Here is a 25459-nt window from a genome sequence, read left to right on the forward strand (position 1 = left end):
ACTACTCATTGTTTTAATGACTCAGGAAGCCTAGGTCACAACAGGCTAGATGAGGCCAAGAAGACAGAGGAGTTGACTACAGCAGGGCACTGGCTGCGTTCTTATGATTCAACTCATCATCAGCAAATGTCCCTTCTAATCCAGGAAAGCAACATAGTACAAGATAAACCTGTGCATTACATAGTAAACTGGTTTAGTCCAGGGCTAAAATTGCTACCATATAAGTATTCTCCAACATATTCTCCAACATCATACCTGATATATTGGAATCGCAAATCATAATTGGTTGACAATTTTAGCACTAACTTTTTTGAAGAGTGTCAGTTTGTGCCTTTGCAGCCATATTTTTAACAGCTTTGTTAATTAACAACAAAGTGTATACATAATACTGATAGCAGCAATGGAATAATGCTAGCAGTAATGCAATATAAGATAAACGACAAAATAAACTGCAAAAAAATAAACTACATCATGAACAAATGCAGACAATTTAATTGGATTAATTAAAAAAAACCTTCCTTGGCCCTCAATTAAAAGACTACCTCAAATGTTGTAAAAATACACATTTTCTGCAATTCACTACTGCGAATGAGTTATATATTATCTTACCAATAGAAGAGAATATTCTGCAAGAAAACCACCACGTTCAGAGAACACCAAGGATCTCAGATATTTTCTTTTCATAATTATATAGGTTTTTGACATGCCCCAATACAAAAGTATCCCTTTTTGATGCATTGGTAAATTCCAAAAATTGGAAATATGGGCTAAGAAGATGTACATGCTTGACATGTAAAAATGACAATCCTGTTGAAAATCCTGCATCTTTCATCTCCAAATGTCACAACTGACTAAGCCGAAGCCATGTGAATTAATGTTCCAGCTCCTTAATTGCGTTTCCAGCCACAAGTAGTCATAAACAACCCTTGCTAAATAGTGTTTGGGTTACCAGATATATATACCACAGTATTTTCTGTTGTATTTGTTACATTGTTATATTAAAAGAAAGCTGTGATCACAATTTTCGTCACTGCATTGAAAGAACAGGACATCTGAGCTTGTTATTCTAAAAGTCATAAATAATTAATACTGGCTTAATCTACTTCAGTTTTATAAAAACTACTTTCAGGACCTCAGTACATTCTTCCACATGGATCAGAATGTCCAAATAAACTTTCAAGAAAAGCTTTAAGGTGACTCAATCTCAGTTTTAAATTCAACAAAAGTTTAAATACTCTTAAATCAGCAGAGTTAAGCTGATCCAAGTTAATAACAATGATGTTTTCTATATTCCTATGCATCTGTAAAATGACAGTGATCATCCAGAAACAGTATTTCACATAAATGTTCCATGTAACTTTATGTCCCACTGTGGCAATGTTATGCCTTTGTAAAAATTAGTTTTTCCAGGAGCACAATTAGAAAGTTGGATAGTTTCCCTTGGAAACAGCCACATTTTCTCACAACAATGTTTCTTATAAGATTATATACTTGTAATGCTTGCTTGCTTGCTTATTTATTCATCTTATTTATTTATATTCCTCCTTTTATTATATTTTATAAATAACTAAAGATGGCAAACATACCGTATTTTTCAGAGTATAAGATGCTCCAGAGTATAAGACACACCTTAGTTTTGAGGGAGGAAAATAAGAGGGGAAAAAATCTGCCTCTGCCTACCAGCATCCATTGGTATACATTTGGCTAGTGTCCTGTCAGTGTGTGAGACTGCTTGAAAACTGGAACAATATTTGCTGTGTGAGCAACAAGGAAGGAGACAGCAAGGAGCCTGGGCATGGCTTAGGTCAATTGTTCTAAAGCTGCATGCTGTGCTGATCTCTGAAACTAAAACTGAAACTCCTCTCCTCTGCTTGCTGCTGCAAACTCTGACAGTCCTTGCGGCAAATAGCGAACAGCCAGGTCAGCTTCAGCACATTATTGCAGCCTGATTCAGCATGAGCAGCTGATTGGCGGGTGAATCGACCTCCTGGAATATCCCCAATCAGTTGTTCCAGGCTGCAGGGATTGCCATAGAACAGGGGTCTGCAACCTTAAATACTCAAAGAGCCATTTGGACCTGTTTCCCACAGAAAATAAAACACCGGTAGCTACAAAACCTGGGTGGGCATGGCCAACTCGATGTCACTCACTTCCACCAGTCACATGACCCCCCCCCCCCCCCAGCCATGCCTACCCAGCCAGTCATTAGGGCAGAGAATCAGTTGTTAAAAAACACCAGGAATCCTTTTGACATATCTTTCTCTCCTCTCCCTCCCCCCCTCTCTCTGTATCTTTCTATGTCTCTCTCTGGTGGGATCACCTGACAGGGAGCCACAGCAGAGGGGCCAAAGAGCTGCATGCAGCTCTGGAGCCGCAGGTTGCTGACCCCTGCCATAGACCATCACCTCCTCCATGCCTAGCGTTTTTGGCTACATTTGGTGTATAAGACACACCGAAATTTTCACCCTCTTTTAGTGGAAGGGGAAGTGTGTCTTGTACTCTGAAAAATATGGTACCTAATATTCCTCCCTCCTCCTATTTTCCTCATAACAACAACCCTGTGAGTTGGTCTGGCCCAAAGTCACCCAGTCAGTTTTTATGCCTAAGAAAGGACTAGAACTCAGGTCTTCCAGTTTCTAGCCTGGTGCTTTAACTACTAGATCAAACTGGCTCTTGGAGTCTCTTTATTATCCTTCCATATTGGAAAATGAAGATAGCACCACAGTGTGTTAGAAACACTACTTATCTGACAACAAAAGAAAAAACAAAATGAAAGAGCAATAGATATGAAACATAAATTATTTCATTTCCAAATTTAATTCACTTTTTATAAATTCCCCCAAAGGGGAACAAAAGTCTAATTGTGCTTCTTTCCATTTTCCTACCTATTTCTCAAGATCACTGAAAATATAATGGTCCAGTACTAAATAAATCTTCTAAAACAGACTAGACACTTGAGATTTAATTGTGCTTTTCCGACACAGTTATTTCAGTTTACCAATCTGGAAAAACCAATATTTTGAAAATGAATTAATTCAAAGTTGGACCACACTGTTATTGCTATTCTGAAAAAATCCCATTTGCTGCAACACACCTGTTTATTACCATTATAATCACTGAGCCACGGTGGCGAAGTGCTTAGAATGTAGCATTGCAGGCTGACTCTGCCCATAGTCAGGAGTTTGATCTTGACTGGCTCAAGGTTGACTCAGCCTTCTGTCCTTCCAAATGAGGAGGACAGTAAAGGAGGTAAAATGAGGACCCAGATTGTTGGGGGCAATAGGATGACTCTGTAAACTGCTCAGAGAGTGGTGTAAAGCACTATGAAGTGGTATATGTCTAATTACTATTACTATTACAGTATTTGAGATAATGTGCATTTTAATCTTTACATATACCAGCAAAAGCTGGTTAACCTTAATCCTATACACCAATTTGTATCTCTGATATACCTCTGATATGCAGCTTCCTTCAACCTCCCCAACCAATAAACAACCCAGTTGCTATTCCTAAGGAAAAGCAGCCACTTAATTATAAATACAGTTTTAAAAAGTATTATTTATCATGGAGTAAACAATTTCAAAGACAAGTCAGCTTTTTGCTGACATCAGTCCGTTAGCTATAGATGCAAAAGGGGATTTATGATGCTGGTACATCTTGCAGAGTAAGTCAGCTGGAAAGCATAAGCAAACCCACAGAATCACTTTCCATTCAATGAACAGTTTATGAAGGCACCTTCATTCCTTTTCATTGCCAAAATCAACTATAGTTCCCAGTATAATAGCTTTTTAATGGCATCATTGTTGCAGAATTTATTTGACCATCATCATTTCCTGAAAATGCCTTAAGTAAGACTCTTGAGACAAAATGTTTCCAGAGTGTAAAAACTTGATGTGACTCATTTACTATATATTCACAAATAAACACTCACGCCGATTGCATAAGGATATTCAGAGATACTTCATTAATCCATTTGGTCTCAAGTTTGGCATTTAGGAGATCTGTTATAATTTCTTCATTTCTGTTCTGAGAATTAAACTTCAGTTTCTAGTGTGTTTTTAAAAGAAACTGTTCAAAAATTATTACCATAAATAAAGGAAAAATTCAAACAATCACTAAATAGCAGCAAAGGGTTAGTTTTTTTAAAAAAATCTCTTTGCTCCCTTCTATTGAGTGTTCAGATTTTTGCAATCTAGAAATTGTATGCTTTCTACAGTTGCATACTAGGGTATTTTCTGATTGTGGTTTTTAAAAAATCAAGATCATGGCTGTGGTGCACATAAAAAGTAGACAGAGCATTGCATTGTTGCATCTTGACTTTTTTAAGTGAATAAAAAGGATTTCATAGCATTTGCTGAGATTTCATTAATAATATTGTAAGGACCACTGTGATGAAGCAGTGTGGGTCAAAACATTAAATTGAATGAGTCCTTGCTTAACGACTGGTGGCATAGTGACCATTCGAAGTTACAGGACCTCCCCATAGCTACTGATGACCTGCTTTTGACGTTCCAACAGCTGAATACATACACACAAATACACACACACACACAAACACACACTCTTCGAATGTGGTCAACTGAACATTCTGGGCCCTTGGCAACCAGATTGCATTTACACCAGGGTACACACACACACACACACACACACACACACACACACACACACACACACATACTCTTTTCATGTGGTCAAGTGAATACATTCTGAGCACTTGGCAACTGGCATGCCTTTATGGCCATTTGCAGTTTCCCATAGTCTACAATTGTGGGAATTGTAGTGACTACAATTTTTAGCACTTTTTGCCAAATGCTGCAGAAGGGCAATCACCAGGAGTCAAAAGTGATGTGAAGACACACATTTTCCCATCTTTGCTGCTGTTCCCACAATCATCACCAAATAGCTGATCATCCCACAAGCATCAGTGACCTGACTCCAGACCCACCATTAGTTTCCTCACATCTTCTGCATCACCCTTCTTTTTTTGATTGTACTCTAGGCATACTGTCACCCCCACTTCCTCCCTTGGTACATCATTGGTCATAACATTGCTATATTGTAAAACCCAAGTTCTGAGATTGCTGTTGCAACTGGGCAATAACTGTGAAATATTGTGGGAATATGATATATTTGCTCCTAAAAATGAATTTTCATAATGAGTGTGTGCCAGTATACTTGCATGTACCTTCAAGCTGGTGAGAAGTGGGCAATGCTATGTTGGCTTGTAAGGTTAGAATCTCTAGAAACTCTGGCTTGCATAGAGTGATATCAGCATAGATGGGTTAAAATGGACTTGCGGGTGCATTTGTGTCACAATGGTCAAATTGTGCCCAAACTAACCACTCCTGCCTTTATCTTTAGTAGGAATGCTGCATAAGGCATTGTTGTGAAGGTAGCCCCCTCCCAACTTCTTATCCCAAATGCCCAATACACAAACTTATATAAGCAGGAGAGTTGATACAGGTAGTCCTTCACTTACAACTGGAATTGAGCCTGGAATTATGGTCATAATTTGTTGTGGTTGTATGTTTAGGCATCCATGTGACCAGAAGTAAAATCTTCTATTGCAAGAAAAAGACTAAAAAAAATGGAATAGCCATCATTCTAACAAAAGAGTGCTCAGATATAACCCAAATAATGGACACACAATTCATTGTCAAGAATAACTGAAGAAAGCTTGATATTTGGAAAAACTAAAGCCAATTGGACGAGAGGCTGACATCAGAGAAGGTAGTTAAAGGTTTCTCACTAATGTCTCAAGCGTGAGCTTACAATGACTCAAGCAGTTATTGTCAGACAGTTCTAATGAAATTATTTCTATAAAGTTATAAAGAAGAGATTGACTGTAACTATGACAACACAGAGAAGGTTGAGAGATTCTGAATATGATGCAGATTTTATTCCATTAGTCATTGCCGACTCTAGGTGGCGATGCTCATCTCCATTTCAAGGCCAGCACTGTCCAAAGACATTTCCGCAGTCATGTGGCCTGCATGACATCACAGTGCACTGTTACTACTAGCATTTGCATATGCCTTCAAACTGCTAGGTTGGCAGGAGCTGGGACAAGGAATGGGAGGTCACCCATTTACATGGTACTCGGGTCATAAACCTTTACAGCCAACAAGCCCAGTGTCTTAACCACTGAGCCATTGCACTACCCCCCTGAATATATTTATTATCTAGTAGTGCCATCTTGGAAAAAAATGGATATGGAAGAAAAGCAAGGAAGGGAAAAGAAATTATGGTGAAAATAGAATGACATCAGGAAAAGGAACCACAAACTTGTTTTAAAAATCTGTAACAGATTTTTTTTTTCAGCTTTACTACACTTGCCCATAGGCCCATAGGCCAAGAAGCAATTTTTTCAATTATTTTGCAGCAAAATGAAATTGTTTTTATTTATATTGGCAAAGGCTAAAGTTTGTTTCTTCTGAAATGTTGTTTATTTTGAAAAATAAATTCTACAACAGTTCAGTACTCTTATATTTATTTACGTATATTTGCAAATCCATGCATGTTAAATTGGAAATAAAGTTCTGTAGAATGTGTACATTCTAAAACTGGGCACTATAACTTGAAGTTCAATTCTGTCCTTGGAAACTATAACTACATTGCTGTAAAAATATTGCCTTTCAAAAATAATACTTTTATTTTTACTACGTGATTTCTACTTTTTCAAGTGTTTATATTGCACCATATAGTATTGTATATTTTGTGATTCCCCAGTTTTTTAAAATATGTTTAATTGAACTGTTAGCTAGATTTCTAGCTTGTTCTTTTTCTGAATATATCTGATAGAACATTATTGGTTTTCCATTATTACTATATAATACTGCAAATATTGGTTACATTGATTCTTGAAAAAACTCCAATTCTTTAAACATACAGGAAATCTAGGGAGTCCTCAACTTACGACCACAGTTGAGCCCAAAATTTATGTTGCTCAACAAGATATTTGTTAAGTGAGTTTTGCCTCATTTTACGACTTTTCTTGTTAAGTGAATCATTGTAGTTGTTAAGTTAGTCACACAGTTGTTATGTGAAACTGGTTTACCCATTGACCTTACTTGTCAGAAAGTTGCGAAAGGTGTTCACATAATCCTAGGACATTATAATCATCATAAATGTGAGTCAGTTGCCAAGTGTCTGAATTTTGATCACGTGACAATGGGGACGCGGCAATGGTTGTAAGTGTGAAAAATGGTCATGTCACTTTTTTCAGTGATATTGTAAGTTTGAATGGCCACTAATGAACTGTTGTAAATCGAGGACTACCTGTAGTAATCTTTAAAAATGAACAAGAGCAGATGAAAAGTTATTGCTACAGGTGTGGTTTACACATCATTGTTTCTTTCCTAAGAGACTTCTCACTTATACAGTAGCAATTTTGTGATGTTTCTTTGAGCTGGTTCACATATGGATGAGGGGCAGTTGAATATATAAATGAAAATTGGAAAACAGTTGAACAGGAACATAAACCAAATTTCAATTAGTTGCCTCAGAGTAATGACAGCCCATTCAGACATGGGAACATCCCAGGGTTAGGTTCTACTCACATTTACTACCAGTTCGCAATGGGTACGCGCATGCGCAGAATGCCGATAATGACATCTGGGGCAGTGGGCGGGGCCTCCCACCGGTTTTACTACCGGTTCTTGCGAACCGGTCGGAACCAGGGACAACCCACCACTGGAACATCCATATTTCATATCAGCCATAGACTTTTCATGAGTGATATTAACAGATAATTATACACACTGTCACGATTACATTGACAAAAGGACCTTGATTGTTAAAACTTGTCTTAAGCTTCTTCATTCTACAAAATCAGGGCAGTGCTGTCCTGGATTTGCTGCGATTGGCTGGTGTTATGTTTTGTGCTGTACTGTGAGATAATTGGTACCATATGATGAAATAGATGGAAAAGATCACCGCTCCCCTGCAATGCTTGCTTCTGGAACCTTTGATAAATTTAAGCATGGCATGAGCCAAAGCATGATTGAAGACAGATGGTATTTGACTAGCTCCATATAACCACAAACTCGCAGAGACACAGAGCAACATTTCTGAAGAGCTGTTGTATTTTCACTGTGCCAATTTCAAAACACCAACCAACCAAAAATAACCCCACAAAAAACTGGCTTTCTATTATATTTGATATTAAGTTCCGTATCCCAAATTCTGTTCCCATATTGTAGAAAGTCACAGGCTGACAAAGATGCACACATGCAAGTTGACTTTTGCGATAGGATTTTAGAACCAAAACCAGCACAATTAAGGAAAAGATAATCTTCTGAAGATTGATCTGCTATCCAAATAGCTAAATTCAGAGACCAGGAGCAAAGAGAGGGTTTTTAATAAAGAGAGAATAAATTATTTAACTCTGAATCACAACTCCTTAGTGGGGGGCAATGGGTACGCACAAGAATTTGTTCTCCTCCAAACAACCTCCCAGTGGAGTTTATCACTCTAAATACCACTTATTTTAATATGGTAAAGATGAATTAAAAAAAAAAAACATAAAGAGGGAAATGATTAGGAAGCCATTTGAAAAATTTTAAAAAGTATTATAGTATAACTATTTCTTGGCTTTTTAAAATCTTTTGCAGGCCATTAGAGTCACTTTGATGAGATGGGTGGCTGTATAAATTGTCTAAATAAATTATATTATTTTTTATATTTATATCCCACTGCAAACTAAAAGGACTCAGCAACTCAAAAATCAAAAACATCAGTAATTAATGCAAAAACCTAAAACTATATAAAATTTCCAACAAGAGCCAGTAGTTCAGTAACCATCTATATATAACACAACATTATGTCCAAATGCTTTTCAGAGGAGCATTGTTTTCAGCTGTTTTTCAGAAAACACTCAAAGTAGGACCCTTATCTAATTAATTATGGAAGGCCATTCCGGAGGATTGGTGCTCCTAGTGAAAAGCAGCACTTGTGAAAAGATCAAATTGGTCAGGCCAAGGTTAGCAGGAAAATGGGTCCTTAAGTGCTAAGTCATAAAAGCCTTTAAAAGTTGAAAACACCACTTTAATTTGTTCCCCTAACCAGGGGTATCAAACTCGTGACCCCTGGGCCAGATGCCTCACACGTTGACCACGCCATCCCCATTTTAGCGAAGGGGGAAAAAGTTGTGATATGTCACATGATAACAACATGTCATTGCGAGTTTGCCCTAAGCCAATAGGTAACTGGTGCAGGTTTTGTAGCACAGGTGTAACAGCTAACATACAGACTGCCTCACTTGGAACCAATTGCAGCTTTTGTATAGTCTTTAAAAACAATCCCATGTAGCTGTGATGGCGAACCTATGGCACGCATGCCAGAGGTGGCACGCATCACCCTCTCTGATGGAGCTGTCACCCCAGTTCAGCTCTGCTGCGCATGTGCATGCACCTCCTGCTGGCCAGCTGGTCTTTGGGTCTCTGCTGCGCATGCGTGGGGTGCATTTGCTGGGTGCACATGCAAGCGGTGGGGCACATGCGGTGGGCATGCGTGCATGCACCGGGGTGTGTGCAGGGGGCATGCATGCATGTGCAGGGAGGTGCATACACAGGGGCCGTGCATGCATTGCATTTTGGAGGTTCAGGCACGCTTTGGGCACTCGGTCCGGAAAAGGTTAGCCATCACTGCCATATAGAGTACTTTGCAGTAGTCCAGATCAGATGGTGATGAGAACATGAGTCACTGTAGCAACTTCTCTCACCCAAAGTAGGGTTGCAACAGGAGAATTGGCCAAAGCTAGTCATATTTCCATCCTGTAAAAAAAAGAAGCATTTTTCTATATTTACTTAAAATAGCCTTTTGTTTATTTTATAGGCTGTTTGACTCCCAAACAATTCTTGGAGGCTGCAAGTAAAAAACCAACATATAAAGAATATAATCAACCAGAAGAGCAAAATAACCACCACTGTCCCCCCCCAAAAAAAACCCAAAGTCAATCAGATCACAACAAAACAATACAGGGGCTCTGCAATCACTCTTACTCTACTGTCTAAGAGAACAAGCAGGTCTTCAGTAGTTTCCTGAATGGCATTAGGGTGGAAGCCATACTAAACTGTTACTTAATATATGTATATATGCATAGTTATCTCCATATCGGAATATCTCCAATAATATTTCAACAAAATTGTGTTTAGGGACCCCCATCCTTATCGAGATACTAATTTGGGAGAAATTGTTTTTGAACAGTTACCTAAGTAACAAAGTAAGTATGTTTTGGTCCTATCAGCTGTTGATAGGACTTCATAGGAATAGTATCAGCAGGAGAGTCAGTTCTGACCTTCCTCTGAAATAAAAAAAAAACCCCTGTAAAGTACATGATGGTGACCCCGGTGCCAGTTCCAAGCAATCAAAAGTCTCCTTTTAGAGCAGAGGTGTCAAACTTGCTGCCCGCAGGCCAGATGCGTCACATGCTGGCCACGCCCACCTGCATTTTAGCAAAGATCATGTGATGACAACGTGACAACGCAAGTTTGACAGAGTATTACATATAAAAAATTCAGTTAGCCCGACATGCTACTGTAGAATTGCAGCAAGTTAGAATTACATTTCATTTATATTGGCTACTCAGACTGTGCTCTGTAAAAAGGAGCAACCACAAAAGACTCTTCGCTACATTCTAGGAAAAACATTAGGACATTTTCTCTGTTGAAAAATTTACCTTTCTAATTTGTTACTAACATTCTTCGAGAAAGCAAGCAGTCTATATTTTGACCTTATTTTTAATCTAGTAGTTAGCTGACTTAACTCAGATGTTTTTATATACACTGTGGCAGTGGTGGGTTGCTCCTGGTTCTGTCTGTTTCTTTAGAACTGGTAGTAAAAGCAGTGGGAAGCTCCGCCCACCTGCCCGGATGTCATAATTGATGATCTGTGCATGCGCTCCCATTGCGAACCAGTAGTAAAGGTAAATAGAACCCACCCCTGCTCTGTGACTTATCAAAATGTTCTGTGTGGGCTTTGTTTGGGACGCTTTTCATTGACAATTTACTAATTGATTCATGCTTTAGAAGTTGAATGAGTTATTTTTACTCTAATTGCCCTGAACAATATTATTTTAATTACATTTTAATCCCATCTCTTATTGAGGAACATAAGATCACATACGGTACATAGTGCTCTCTTCACCAACTATTCCCCATATCAATCCTGTTAGATCATTTAAGAGGAGAGCGTGAGTCACCCAGTCAGGTTTCACGGCTTAGAGTGGAGTTAAACACAACTACTGTTACCAAATTTTTTCTTGGACATCACTATTTTCAGTGTTCTCAGTATGCTGTTGCTATGCAGTGCCATAAGCTCTTACTGCATCCATGACACCACCGTTAGTATCAATACGCTAAATCCAAAGAACAGATTTAGATGGGATTAAATCCTGTTTAGTCTTAAATTTTACCAGTCAGTTTCTTCTTTCCCATCACACACTAGCATATCTTTAAACTCTGACTTTTAGCTGGATTCTATGCCAAAATGAAACTTGTTAAGCTTCAGAATATGTACAAAGTATGTACGGTGTACAGTAAGGCTTGCAGACCAAATGGTTGTAGGTTTTGGGACCGCTCAGTTCCAAGACTAGTTTATCTTTGACTTTGAATGGGGTTGTATTTCCCGTTTCAAGGGTGGTGGGCAATCTGGGGCTTTCTTGAACTCACAACTCCTGCTCAGTGAGTTGGCAGGTAAGACCAGGAAGGCTTTGCCACAGTTTCATCTGATGCTTCAGTTGCACCCTTTCCTAGATTGAGAAGCCTCTCAGTCCCTCATGTACTTGTCACTTCATGGCTTCACTACCGCAAAGCACTCTACATGTCCCACTTGTAAGATGCAACTAATCCAGAATACAGTGCTGTGGAAAGTTATGGACATGCTTTGCTATGACCATCTGATATCTTTGCCCCAGTAGCTGCACTGGTTGCCAGTTTGCTTCCAGGTATGATTCAAGATGCTGGTTATAACCTATAAAGTCCTTCATGGTATTGGGATCCAGCTGAAGAACTGCCTATCTCCTGTGGCATCTATCCAGGCAATGCAAATTAACAAAGTTGGCACATTTGAGATCCTTCGAACAAAAATGCTGTCTATCAAGACACAGCAAGTTTGTCTTCTCTTATCACAGTGCCTGCTCTCTGGAATGAGATTCCCCCTTGAAATCCTGATTTTTCCCTTCTTGTTGGCATTCTGAAGAACCATAGAAAACTGGATGTTCTCCCAAGTCTTGGGTTGGAGTAGCTGGCTGTCAGTTGTTTGTGGAATGTTTCGGGGTTTTCTGGCTTCAACAGTTTTGCTTTTCTTTGTCTGAGTTTGGTTTTATTGTTTGTTTCTCTCTGTTTTACTGGAGGTTTCTTTTTTTATTGCTTTTATGTATTGTGAGCTGCCCAGAGTGGTTTGGAGTCAAGCAACATCAAATCAATCAGTCCATATGTGTAAACATAATGATGTATTTCTCATGTGAATGGTGTATCCTTCAATCTTTAAAAAAAAAAATCCTGAGTCCTGTTAAAATATTGTGCTTTTGAATATTACATATAAAGTAAATATTAAATGCAGTCTGGACACAGAACAGAGATTCTGGTCAAGTCTCAAAGAATTAAAATAGAGGAAGACTGCAGGCCCAATTAAACACATGAGAAATAAAAAAGTGAATATGTCAGCAATGGTAACAGCAGCATAAAAGTACTGACGGTGTATTAAAAAGAGATATGTCCTCATTTTATATTATATTCCCCTCATAATCCCTGTCCTTCTCACTTTTTCCCCATAGAATGTTCTTTCTAACATTGAATATTCTTTCAATATTCAAGTGTCTACATGACCAAATACCATCCTTGCAACCTGCAACACTTCAAAGTGATATTAAATAAGCCTACCATATGTTGTTGATTTAAAAAAAATATTTCAGAGCATGATGGGGTCTTTTATTATGTGTATGTTTCCTACTGCTTAATATATGGTTTATCATAAGGACTCATCACTAGCCATATGGCTTTCATTATTGATTATGTTCCACTTATTACTAAACAAATAGATGTGGTTTCCATTGATCCCAAAATATTCTGTGATAACATTCACGGTACTTCCAGCTGGTACTGGACACATCACTACAAACCCAAATGATTATTTTTTGCTGTGTTTGTTAATGAAATAATAATATTGATATTCCTCTCTAAAGTTTAATTTAAATGTGAACAACTCTGGTTCATAGGTTCTGAGTCTTCTTATATGATCAATTAGGGGTTTTTATTAATAATTTAATTAATACTTTGATTAATATGAGGCTCAGTGCCATAAAAACATGATTATTCCTATCTTTTGTGTCTCTATACACTTTCATGTAATGAGCATCTCATTACACTTTTGTTTATATAGTATATTCTAACTAGATTTTTCCTATCAGCGAGTAATGGTTTATTCCACCATTACAAATAAAACTTCAGTTCCTAATAATGGCAGTATATTATGTTTGAATTGAATAATATATTTTACACCATAAAAGTCCATTCAATGAATATAATTTAGAAAGCTTTTTACTCACAGAATCCACCAATTAATTACAACCAGTAATAAGCGGTAATATAGCCTTAATAAAAATAAACTGCACATCTTAAAATATTTTAACAAGCAACAGGTGGAAAGCTTTAAAAGCAGTGGTGGGATTCAAATAATTTAACAACTGGTTCTCTGCCCTAATGATTTCTTCCAACAACCAGTTCACCAAAACTGCTCAGAAAGTTAACAACCGGTTCTCCCGAAGTGGTACTAACTGGCTGAATCCCACCACTGTTTAAAAGGAGACTCCTTCTAGCCTTCCAGATTTCATTGCCCAGAATTCCCCCAGCTACTATGGTTACTGCTTAGAATTCTGGGAATTAAAATAACATATCTGGAAATAACCCAGTTTAGATAAGACTATAATAAAAGCTAAGCTTTCCATGATGTAATTTATTTGGTCAAAAAAGTCCCTCAAAATTTCCTAAGGATAAAGATGGCTTTTACTGGCAACACCAGTCATTAGAATAGAATAACAGAGTTGGAAGGGACCTTGGAGGTCTTCTAGTCCAACCCCCTGCTTAGGCAGGAAACCCTGTACCATTTCAGACAATTGGTTATCCAATTTCTTCTTTAAAACTTCTAGTATTGCAGCATTTACAACTTCTGGAGGCAAGTTGTTCCATTGATTAATTGTTCTAACTGCCAAGAAATTTCTCCTTAGTTCTAAGTTGCTTCTCTCCTTGATTAGTTCCCACCCATTGCATCATGTCCTGCCCTCAGGTGCTTTGGAGAATAGCTTGACTCCCTCTTCTTTGTGGCAGCCCCTGAGATATTGAAACACTGCTATCCAGTGGTGGGCTGCTGCCGGTTTGGACCGGTTCAGGTGAACCGGTAGTTGCGACCTGAGGATGGGCCCACCCCCACCCCCGCCCACCCCGCCAACCCTCGCCCATCCACCCGGGTGCAATCCCATGCTCACATTTCCGGTGCTGGGCGAACCGGTTTTTACAGTATGTGATGCCCAACTCTGCTGCTATCATGTCACCCCTAGTTCTTCTTTTCATCAAACTAGACATACCCAGTTCCAGCAACCATTCTTTATATGTTTTAGCCTCCAGTCCCCTAATCATCTTTGTTGCTCTTCTTTGCATTCTTTCTACAGCCTCAACATCATTGAAATGTAAGATCTATAATTTAGTGCAATATGGTGATCAGACTTTCTCTCCACATACAACGCTAGTCTTAAAATGTAGTTGATGTTGGATTTTGTGTTCTTTGGCACAATGGCAATTAAAAAGGCATGCTGTGTTCCATCAACCACAGACATAATATCTGGCATTCAGCAAAGAACAGCTACTGCAATGGGAGAATAGCTGAATAAATAAATTCTTCTTCCCACCCCAAAAAGAAAAAGAAAGGAAATGGAGAACATCTCATTTTCCCACTGTGGTAGCAAAGTCCTAGCGTTATTGTTCTGTATTTTGGCCCATTTACCTAATTCTGCTGACTGGCCATTATGTTTAGAAACTACAGGTAGTCTTCAACTTACGACCCCAATTGAGCCCAAAATTTCTGTTGCTAAGCGAGACATTTGTTAAGTGAATTTTGTCCCATTTTACGAGCTTCCTTGCCATAGTTGTAAAGTGAATGACTGCCGTTGTTAAATCAGTAATACAGTTGTTAAGTGAATCTGGCTTTCCTATTGACTTTGCCAGAAAGTCACAAACGATGATCACATAACCCTGGATGCTGCAAAGTGAAACAGTCATAAATACGAGTCAGTTGACAAGCGTCTGAATTTTGAGTATGTGACCATAGGGATGCTGCAACAGTCATAAGTATGAAAAACAGTACCATTGTAACTTTGAACAGTTACTTAATGAACTGTTTTAAGTCCAGGACTACCTGTATACCTTGAAAAGCTGGATAAGTCAGATGCCCCATATAACCCAATGGGGAAAAAAAATTACCGTTCATTTTTACTGCAAGTGAAATTTTCCATTTGCAACATACCTAGCAGAAAGAAGAGGGCAGTGCAGAGGGCATGGCAATATCACTGTCAGATTGCTGGAGACTCCAGGCATTCTATAAGCAATAAGATGAATTCCACATCTGATAATGCCATATTCTTCTGCTGTGTACCACTTACACTGCATCTCCATCTTGAGAGCCGTACTGCGCAGTACTGCAGGCTACTTCAGCTGACTGCTAGCTGCAGTTCAGCAATTCAAATCTCACCAGGTTCAAGGTTGACTCAGCCTTCCATCCTTCCGAGGTTGGTAAAATGAGGATCCAGATTGTTGGGGACAATATGCTGACTCTGCAAACCACTTAGAGAGGGCTGTAAAGCACTATGAAGCGATATATAAGTCTAAGTACTATTGCTAAGTGCTATCTCCATATATGAGGATGAAGTTTAAAAAGTGGAAGTAAATCAAAAGCTTTATTTACTTTTGTTGGCTTATACTAGCTTGTAAGGAATTATCCTTTTGATTAGAACCTTGAGTTATGCTACTTCTATAGAATTAAAACCATTCTGAGGTCAGGAATTTGTTTTGAATATTAAAACTGAATGACTCTCATTGTTATTTCATGAAGCGTTCTTCATAATTTAGACCATAACTATTGTTTAAAACAAGAGATCCAGAAATGCTGCATCAATTTTACTTTGGTTCCTTTCTATTGTAAATTATGTTGCAGTAAAATACAAAAGTTATATATAAAGATAGCCAGCTGTAAATCTAAAATAGTAATGTTTAGACAGACTTATAGTACAGCTTTATTTATTGTTGGTATTAATAATATGTGTATTTGTTCCTAGATACAGTTAAAAGTTGTGTAGCAAAGTTGTCCTTCAGCTGTCCCCTGAAAGGTCACTACTGCCTGTACAGTAAATCCGGTTTTGCTCTTATCAGTCACCAGCCTCAACTTTGGATCCATATCATGTTTCTCTTTCAGCAGGTATGTGCAATATGAATATAAATCTCATAATCATTAAAGTAGCTGTCAATTAAATTCAGTGTTAACTGTAATCCCTTGAGATATGTTGATGTAAATCAATGTTGTTCTGAAGATACTCACCTCCAACTCCCAGGTTGAGAGTTCAATCCTAGCCAGTGAAAGATGTTTCTCTATCAGAGTGCAAGGAGAAAATATCTGCTGTGAGCTCCACGTAGGCATCAGGAAGGGCATCCATCCAGTAAATGCTCAGCTCCATTCAGTCGGTTCAAATCCCCCCGATAAAAAGGATTACAGGATTGTAAAAGTTTTTACATAGGTAATTAGAAATACATTCAAAGAAAAAGAAAAAATATATAGTGAGGTAAATGTGGAAAAGAAAAAAAAAGAGAAAACAGAGAAAACAAGATAGAAAAAAGAAGCAAATAAAAGAACAGAAAATATGAGATAGGATGGATGCATGGATGGATGCATGGATGCATGGACAGAGATAGATCTTCCAATTTTCCTCTTGGCAGTTATACGCATAATATTGATCAGATCTCTCTCTCTCCAAGATTTCATCATAATTCCCTTCTTTCTATTATCAAAACCATAAGTCACAAAGCATCAGGATTGTGATATTGATATTGTGAAGTGTTATACATTTATTTATTTCATAGAGGAAAGGGAAATGCTCAACTACCAAGCAACACTATAACAAATTATTCAGATCATTTAATTAAGGTGATAGCACTGCTTGATACTTCCTACTATTAATATACAATTGTTAAAAGTCTGGATAGTTATACCAATTTTTTTCTTAATGAAAAATTTTCCTTTGCCTTAGAAAATAATGGGGCCAGATTAATTTAGGATCCTACTTCCTTGAATCAAAGGTAAATTAGAACTAATGGGGTTATTAATGAGGTACAAATATTCTTTTCAATCAGTACTGCTTTTTTTTTTGTCCATTAGGGCTTGTTCCCAGAACCATTGTCCATGCAGAATAATTATTTGCAAGTCCTGAAGACCTTGTGGGAAAAAACCCAGCTTAAGGGAACACATAGTTTTGAAACTGCAATGGTGCAATCTACATTTCCACATAAGAAGGTATTTTTTTCTTATGAGCCTTCAAAGGGGTGGGGTTTGTATGTATTGTCTTTATTTACTGCAAGAAAAATCAAGACCATGTCTCTGAATCTGCATATAGATGAAAGCAGTTAAATCCTCAAAGTTGGAATTTTGAAGGTGATGTTTATTGTTTGATATATGAAGCCTTCAACTGAAAAATGATGGAAAACGGTTACAGAGGGTTACCTCCATCTCATTTATCTTTGTTATATGTATGATAATCATACATGGCTGGCCAATTATATGAATAATTTATAATATTGTACTTTCTGGTTAGTAAGGTTTTGATTGCTCTGGCCTCCAGAGTTTTAAACTTGTTGTGATCTCCAATATCTTTTTAATCCCTTTTTTTTATATATATTGTTTTAATTTATTGTATCTCACTCTATGTTCAATCAATAAGCATAAAGAAATCTTCTTCTGGTAAATTCTTGTTATCCTGACAATAATCCTACTGTTTCTTGGCTATAGTTCTGTTTCTGTAAACAGAACAACAGTTTCTGTTGCCTTTTTCTCTATTGCCCAGTCTGGCCTACAGCCCTGAAATTCCCTTGTGGTCTCCCACCCAATTCCTAGTCCTAAATAACACAGTTTAGTAGCCCAGCCCACACAAGCACAGTCAATTTCTACTTGCTGAGATGGGTTAGAAATTTCACTGTATTAATAAAATAAGCATATTTTGTCTCTGAAGGTCAGGAACAAAAGAACAAATATCCTTTAATTTTTCCCCATGATGCAGCGTTTCTACATGTGATTGCTGTATGACAGCACTAAAATATATGATCGTAGAACACAGAATAACAGAAGGAACTGTGGAGGTCTTTTCAAGCAGGAGACCCTCTATACCAGGAGTCTCCAACCTTGGCAACTTTAAGAGTTGAAGTCCACAAGTCTTAAAGTTGCCAAGGTTGGAGACCCCTGCTCTATACTATTTCAGATAAACAGCTGTCAAATCTCTTCTCCACCAATGGAGCACCCACCGCTTCTGGAGGAAAGCCGTTCTACTGATTAATTCTCACTATCAGGAAATGTCTCCTTAAGTTGAAGCAGACTAACCTATTCCTATAATTCTTCAAATTCTTTTAAGAATAGTCTGTTGGATGAAATTGGGAACCATCTTCCTTATGAAATCAGAAACCATCTGCCAGATACCTTCAGGAAGTAGTAATTTCCTTCTCCCATTGTAGATCTTCAGCAACTGTTATTCAAAAATATACTGTCTATGTAAATCCTACCAATCTGCCATAGGTAACATTCATTGTCTTGCATGACTAGAGGACAGTGGCAAAGCAATACACAGGAATTCAGGTTCTGATCTTTGCAATGTTTCCATTTATGCCATCTGTTTGCAGAAATGTCTGAGTTTTCTCACTAATCTCTTTCACATGCTGTTGATATATGAACGGAAAATGCAAATAAGCTTTTTTCTTATTTACAAAGAGAAAGGAGGAAACTCATTTCAAATAGCAGAAAAACTATCATAATGAATTGTTTAGTTCCCTTTTGCAAAGTCACATAGTTGTGGGTTATGGCAGGGACTCCAGAAGAGTAATTATTTGCGCAGGCTCTGTCATATCAACCTTTGCCCTTTGAAAAGATTACTGTTTCAAAGCAATTGCATTTTCAAAGATTGTAAATAATACTGTTTCAAAGTCAGTGAAGAATTTCTGGTCAAATCTATTAATCTTTAATTGGGTTCAATTGAATCTCCAGCATGGAATCTGTTTAAAACAAAAACATATTTGAGGTAAGCCTTGTCTGCCTACAATTTTTCTTTTTTATAACAAGAAAAAATATATTTGCAACCCTCACTTCAAATTGCATAATTAAAACCAAGCAATGAGAAATTCTTTCTCAATCCTTCAGTGATGTGTTGCTTTAAAAAAACAAAATCTAGAAAACTTTTAGACTAGAAAAATGCTACTTCAGTCACGTAGAAAACCCCAAATGATGAGTCTTCATCAAGGAATGTTATCATTTCCTGCTTTGATTACCAAAGGCTTTTGTTGTTGTTGTTAGTTGCGAAGTCGTGTCCGACCCATCGCAATCCCTCATCAAATACTTTTTAAAGGCTCCTTGGTTTTATTTGTTTGCTACCCATCTTGCAAAAACACTAGAGAATTCCTGGAAGCCTGGCACTCTGATAAATTAACCATCAATAAACACATAGACGTAAATAACATCTACCTATTGTGCAAAAGAGACCATCAACAAGCCAAAAAGAGAATCTAAAAACCAAAATACGTTCTCACCAGCAACAAACACCCAGATGAGTATAGATTAACTTCAAGATTAACATCAGACCAACAATTAAGTAAACAATACCCCAATCAAGGAACTGCCAAACAAGCCAACAGTAAACAGCCTATCAAAGAACCTCTAAGATCACCCTACCAACACTGACAGGGCAGGCCACTAAAATAATAAACTAAGAGCAAACCCCATTCCTTACTAGCAATGATTATGCTACCTAGTTAGGATAATGAAATGTCTGCAAGAAAACGACCAAGCTCAGAGAGCACCAAGGCCCCTCATGTCAACCCTGAGCTACAAATATTCTCCTTTATTCCCACACATAATCTTTGCCTATAATATAAAATCTTCATTTTCTGCCACTTCTCTTATTTTCTTACCAAGAAAGAAAAAGGAATAGATGAGAGTATGGTGGAGTAGCCACAAGATTTTTTTTCTGCTTGGTAGCATTAGTTGAGTTTCTACAAGGAAGGCTACAAACTCAATCTGGAAACATTGCACTCACTTCCAAGGAAGTAAGTTTCTGATTGTGCCTTTAAACTTATTTAATTCTAAAATTAAAGGACTCTGTTTGGCATTGGTTGTTTGTGCATACAACTATGGTAACTATCCTGCTGAGTCCCGGCATGATGAAGAGAAGAATTGCAATTTTACTTTCAGCTCTGTGGCAACACATCTGGATTATATCCAACAAGATCTGTATCCATTCCCTTCAGATATGAATTCCATCAGCATGCTTGACTGCATGAATTGCAAGCATGAGGGCAAGCATAGAACTAATTTGACATTTTCAATCTACATATAACTATTATTGCTGTGAGTATGAAGTTATTCCATACCACATTATTTTTGCTTCCTTTGTAAAGCTGGAAACATATTAGACTCAATTGCTGATGTAAACACATTTTAACAGGCCATATAGCCTCCTTTGGCAGCAGGCCAGTTAAACTGCCCTGCGACATAAATCTGTCGGACTCCACTGGTTTCAAGACAAGAATATCCCTTTGCAGTCTAGCTTAAACAATTTTCCCTGAGAAAATACTTCTAATAGAAAAGTGAACGTGAAGAGGTAAATTGATGAACAGCAAGGAAAAGCTAAATAAATCTGATTGGGGTGAGGTGGGGTGTTGTTTTAATTTACAGCTGGCCAATTTTAACATAATAAAACACGTCAACTATGTCACTCTGCTACACTTAATCAGAAAGAGCCAGATGTTTTATATCAGTCAAATAATTTTAAAATGCCTGGCATTCTGAACATGACTAAAAATTCTTCACTGGGAATTCTTTTTAAAAGTGTTTTAAATATTTCCTTTTTTCCCTAGTTGATTGAAATAGCTCTTTTAAACATTTGTCATAATTACTCAGGGGGTAGAGAATAGGAAAACCTTATCCTTCACTATCTGGCATGGTTTCCTCAACCTGGATAAATGTCAATCTTTGCTGGAGACCATGAATATATTTGATTATATTTTATTGTGCTTTGTAGAAATTGCTGTCAGGCATTTACATATAGTCACTCTTATATCCTAGAGCAGTGTCTATCAGCCTTGGCAAGTTGAAGATATGTGGATTTCAACTCCCAGAATTCCACAGCAAGCCTTCTGGCTGGGAAATTCTGGGAATTGAAGGCCACATAGCTTCAAGCTGCCAAGATAGTGAATTACTGTGCTAGAGTGTCCACTTGCATATCTTCTGTGCAGGGACAGAAAAAAAAATTGATTCCTTCACAATTTTTAGATAAATCTACCAGTTTTGATTCTGACAGATATACAAAAAATACCCAGCATGTAGATGCTTAACCAAATATACACTTTCCAGGATTTTGCAACGTAGTTCAATATCTAGCAATAGATGTGGAATGGGACAATTTACCACAGTTGACTCACCCTAACTAACTCGCTGTGATCAACTCAACATGGGTCAACTTGCTGCAGGACAATTCAAGGTGGGATAATTTAAGAGAGAGACAAGTGAATTGCAGCGGTTCTTGCCTTGCTTTGGGTTTGAACCTTCTCAAGTTAGAAGTCCTCCAGGCTGCAGTGAACCAGAGCATGGAGTCCCAGTGGCCTGTCAGCCAAGGCGTGCGCTCCATCGACCAAGCCATGGAACAAATGCAGATCCAGGCCAAGGGCATAGTGCATCTGTGAGACGATGCCCGCCACCGCCATTTCTTCCTGGCATGCCAGCTGCAAGGGCCAGCTGCTTTGCTGACATTCAGGTATTGGTCCTCTACCTCCAGCCTTGCTAAATGCAAAGGGATGGAAGGGGAAGTGGTGGGCTTGGAGTTAGGTTCAATTAAGGTTCACTTGCACGGAAAGGAAATGGGCAGATTTGGAGATGAGACTGAGAGAGGGGAGAAGGGAGGCATTGGACAGAGACAAAGCAGACACACTGGAGAAGATGAAAAAAGAAACAAGCTCAACCATGCCCCATGCTCTTAACCATTTCTACTGGGGAGCCTACTTTTAAGCAAACTTATCGATCACCCCAGAAGTAGGCATACAAAATTAGCCTCAAAATCTCGACAGCTTATTCACCGCCATTTTACCATTTCTTATTTTTGTTTATGTGGTAGAACTACCCTGTTTCCCCCAAAATAAGACATCCCCTGATAATAAGCCAAATCGGGCTTTTGAGCACATGGCAGTAAGGCCAAGCGCTTATTTCAGGGTTCAAAAAAATATAAGACAGGGTCTTATTTTTGGGGAAAGACAGTAAGTAGATTGAAGTTTGAAGTGTTGCTTGATTGGAAAAGCCTCAGTTTAGTCAATGTATCGCAGTTGAATGGTCAATTTATACAAAAAACGAGTTTAGGGGCTTACAGAGGTTTATTCTAGCTCTGGTGCTCTCTCTGTCTGTTTTTAAGGCAAAAAGAACGGTTTTTAGGAGTGGCAGATCTGGCAGACACCTAACCTGAAGGTTGCTGCTGTCAGCCCATTTTTTCCACATTTAGCTCTTTGTGGCGGAGTGGGAGCAAATGGGCCGATCCTGTGAATCCCCAAGGAATCCTTCATTGACCAGCTGGGGAAATGTCCCTGAGCGATTAAGATTTTTTTTCTGGCTAAGGAAATAGCCCCAGAGAAATCTGAGACCCCCTTTTATAATGAACTCAACAAAGATCCCTGAGCGATCCACTTCCTCTTCCAGTTCTGTGCATTTGTTGGGTCCAGAGGCACAGGACCAGTCCCTAGATGTCAACAGAGCAGCTGGCCTCTGCAGTGGGCATGCCAGGAAGAAGCAGCAGTGGCAACAGGCTTACTCTCACACACGCACCACACCCTTGGCCTGAATTAGCACAAGGACTATCTGAGTGTGCAGCACTTGCTCCACGGCCAATAGAGCGCGTACCTTGGCTGATAGACCACTGGGGCTCCTTGCTCTGGTCTGTCTCCAGCTTCAAGGACTTCTAACTTGAGAAGATTCAAACCTAAAGCAAGACAAGGCCCATGCAATTCATTTGTCTCTCTCTTGCATTATCCCACAATGAATTGTGCCCTGGCAAGTTGTCCCATGGCAAGTTGACTGTGGTAAACTGGCCATGGCAAGTCAGCCATGATGAGTTGTCTTGAACCTAATAGATGATGGTAGAAAAAAATGGCTTGCAAAAGTTACGGATAACAGGAAAATTGCCTAGAAAAATAGGTATACTTATAGGAAGGTCATATAAATATGTGAATAAATATTGATGCACTTATCTACCAAATATCAGAATTCAACATTCTGTTGTAAGATGAGCTACTAAATGCAAATTAAATTGGCAGAACCATCCAGGTTCAACCCCTTGAGCAAGATGCTGAACTAGAAGACCTCCAAGGTCCCTTCCAACTCAGTTATTCTGTTATCTGTTATCTCTGAGTCTCTCAGAGGCAAAATCTGTAATCATCATAAAAAAGTGTGTTCCTTCTGTGCAATCCTGTGAAGGCTTCCTTAAGTTCCACTGAATTTAATGGAATTTCCTTCTAAATGCATATGCACAGAGTTGAGCATTGTGCATATAATTGTGAGTTATTAATATTTTAATATTAAACTATTAATACTAATTGTTAAAACTGTTGCTAAAACCCAGTGTGTTTACCTTCCACTAGTATAATTATAAATTTATCCCATCAAATATGTATAAATTATTTCAATATTTAAGTATGTACTTATTATTGACTGCTGCATATGACCAAATCCATGTATATCAATCAAATCAGTCTGTATGGCTGTTTTTAAATAAATTTGCACCGAGCTGTATTCTAATTTTCAGTTATGTAGATGTCACAGAAAATATTTTTATAGTGTAATTCAAATTTGTTAGTGCATAAATGTTTCCAGCTGTATTTATATCCTTACAGATTTCCGGTCAATTACTTCATGGATATTTTCAAAGGACAGCAGTTATGTTGCTTTAAAAAAAAAATATTGCAATGTTTTCTCAATTCATTGCAAAATCATTTATATTGGCATATAATGTTGCTTGTCAGGGAGAAATTACTCATTCCTATACTTGTAGAGATCCATGAAAGCTAACAAACAATAATCTTTTATTTACCATGAGAAGTAAGGCAGCTACATTTATCATTCATGTTTAGCAGGAAAAAAACATTTTTTTTTCAGTAGAACAGGTCCACAGTTCATTATAAAAGGTAAAGGTTCCCCTTGCACATATGTGCTAGTCGTTCCCGACTCTAGGGGGGCGATGCTCATCTCCGTTTCAAAGCCGAAAAGCCAATGCTGTCCAAAGATGTCTCCATGGTCATGTGACCGGCATGACTAAATGCCAAAGGTGCACAAAATGCTGTTACCTTCCCACCAAAGGTGGTCCTTATTTTTCTACTTGCATTTTTTACATGCTTTTGAACTGCTAGGTTGGCAGAAGCTGGGACAAGTAACGGGAGCTCACCCCGTTACATGGCACTAGGGATTTGAACCACTGAACTGCCGACCTTTCGATCGACAAGCTTAGTGTCTTAGCCACTGAGCTACCGCATCCCTTATACAGTTCATTATGGGACATCTTAAAAGGACATGCAAAACAAAAAGAAAAGGAAAACTTCTGTGAACAAGAGAATAGGAGATTCCCACAAAAATATAGTTATGTCTTTATTAGAGAACAAAGCTGGAGATTGAATTTGCCTTCAGGATTTGTAGATATTGTCAAATGAGGGACAATATCTACATGCACAACCAAGCATGTGAGGACGAAGGGTGAAATTTTCTTCATAGAATCATGGAGAGGACTAATTACAGTTGGAATTATGCAGCGTTTCAAGACTTTTTCTGCTTGGAAGAGGACAGAATCTTCTTCATGCAAATAGAGAGAGAAAAACTATGGTGCTTCCACCTCATCATAGATCCATGCAGTGGATACAAAGAAATGTATAAATGATCTGGGAACAGGATTTCTGGACAGCATGGTTGAAAGTCATCCTATTGCTGTTGTCAAGATTGGAACAGCAACCTTTTCTTCAACAAGATAATAGCTAGGCCATAAAGGAAAAAAGTGGATGACCTTATTTTAGTGTTGATTGCCACAATGTACTCCCTGAGCTGGGATTGTTCTAGTGCTCTATTGCACTATTACCATTAAAAACCATTTAAGTCCAGATTCCAACATGTTGAAGAGAACATGTTTTTTCTCTGTTTT

At 38.2% G+C, this 25459-nt stretch overlaps 1 protein-coding gene across 1 annotated transcript in view; it reads left to right on the forward strand.

Moving 5' to 3' along the window:
* Positions 1-25459, forward strand: part of VEPH1 (ventricular zone expressed PH domain containing 1) — a 117123-nt gene that overhangs the window by 71875 nt on the left and 19789 nt on the right. The window contains exons 8-9 of the mRNA XM_070945859.1: positions 16325-16464; positions 17419-17553. Of these exons, the coding sequence (XP_070801960.1) occupies positions 16325-16464; positions 17419-17553 (275 nt within the window). The remainder of the gene's footprint in view (positions 1-16324; positions 16465-17418; positions 17554-25459) is intronic.

The sequence above is a fragment of the Pituophis catenifer genome, unplaced genomic scaffold (assembly GCF_029215685.1).
Source record: "Pituophis catenifer annectens isolate HBS135680 unplaced genomic scaffold, rPitCat1.0.hap2 SCAF_6, whole genome shotgun sequence".
Classification (NCBI taxonomy): domain Eukaryota; kingdom Metazoa; phylum Chordata; class Lepidosauria; order Squamata; family Colubridae; genus Pituophis; species Pituophis catenifer.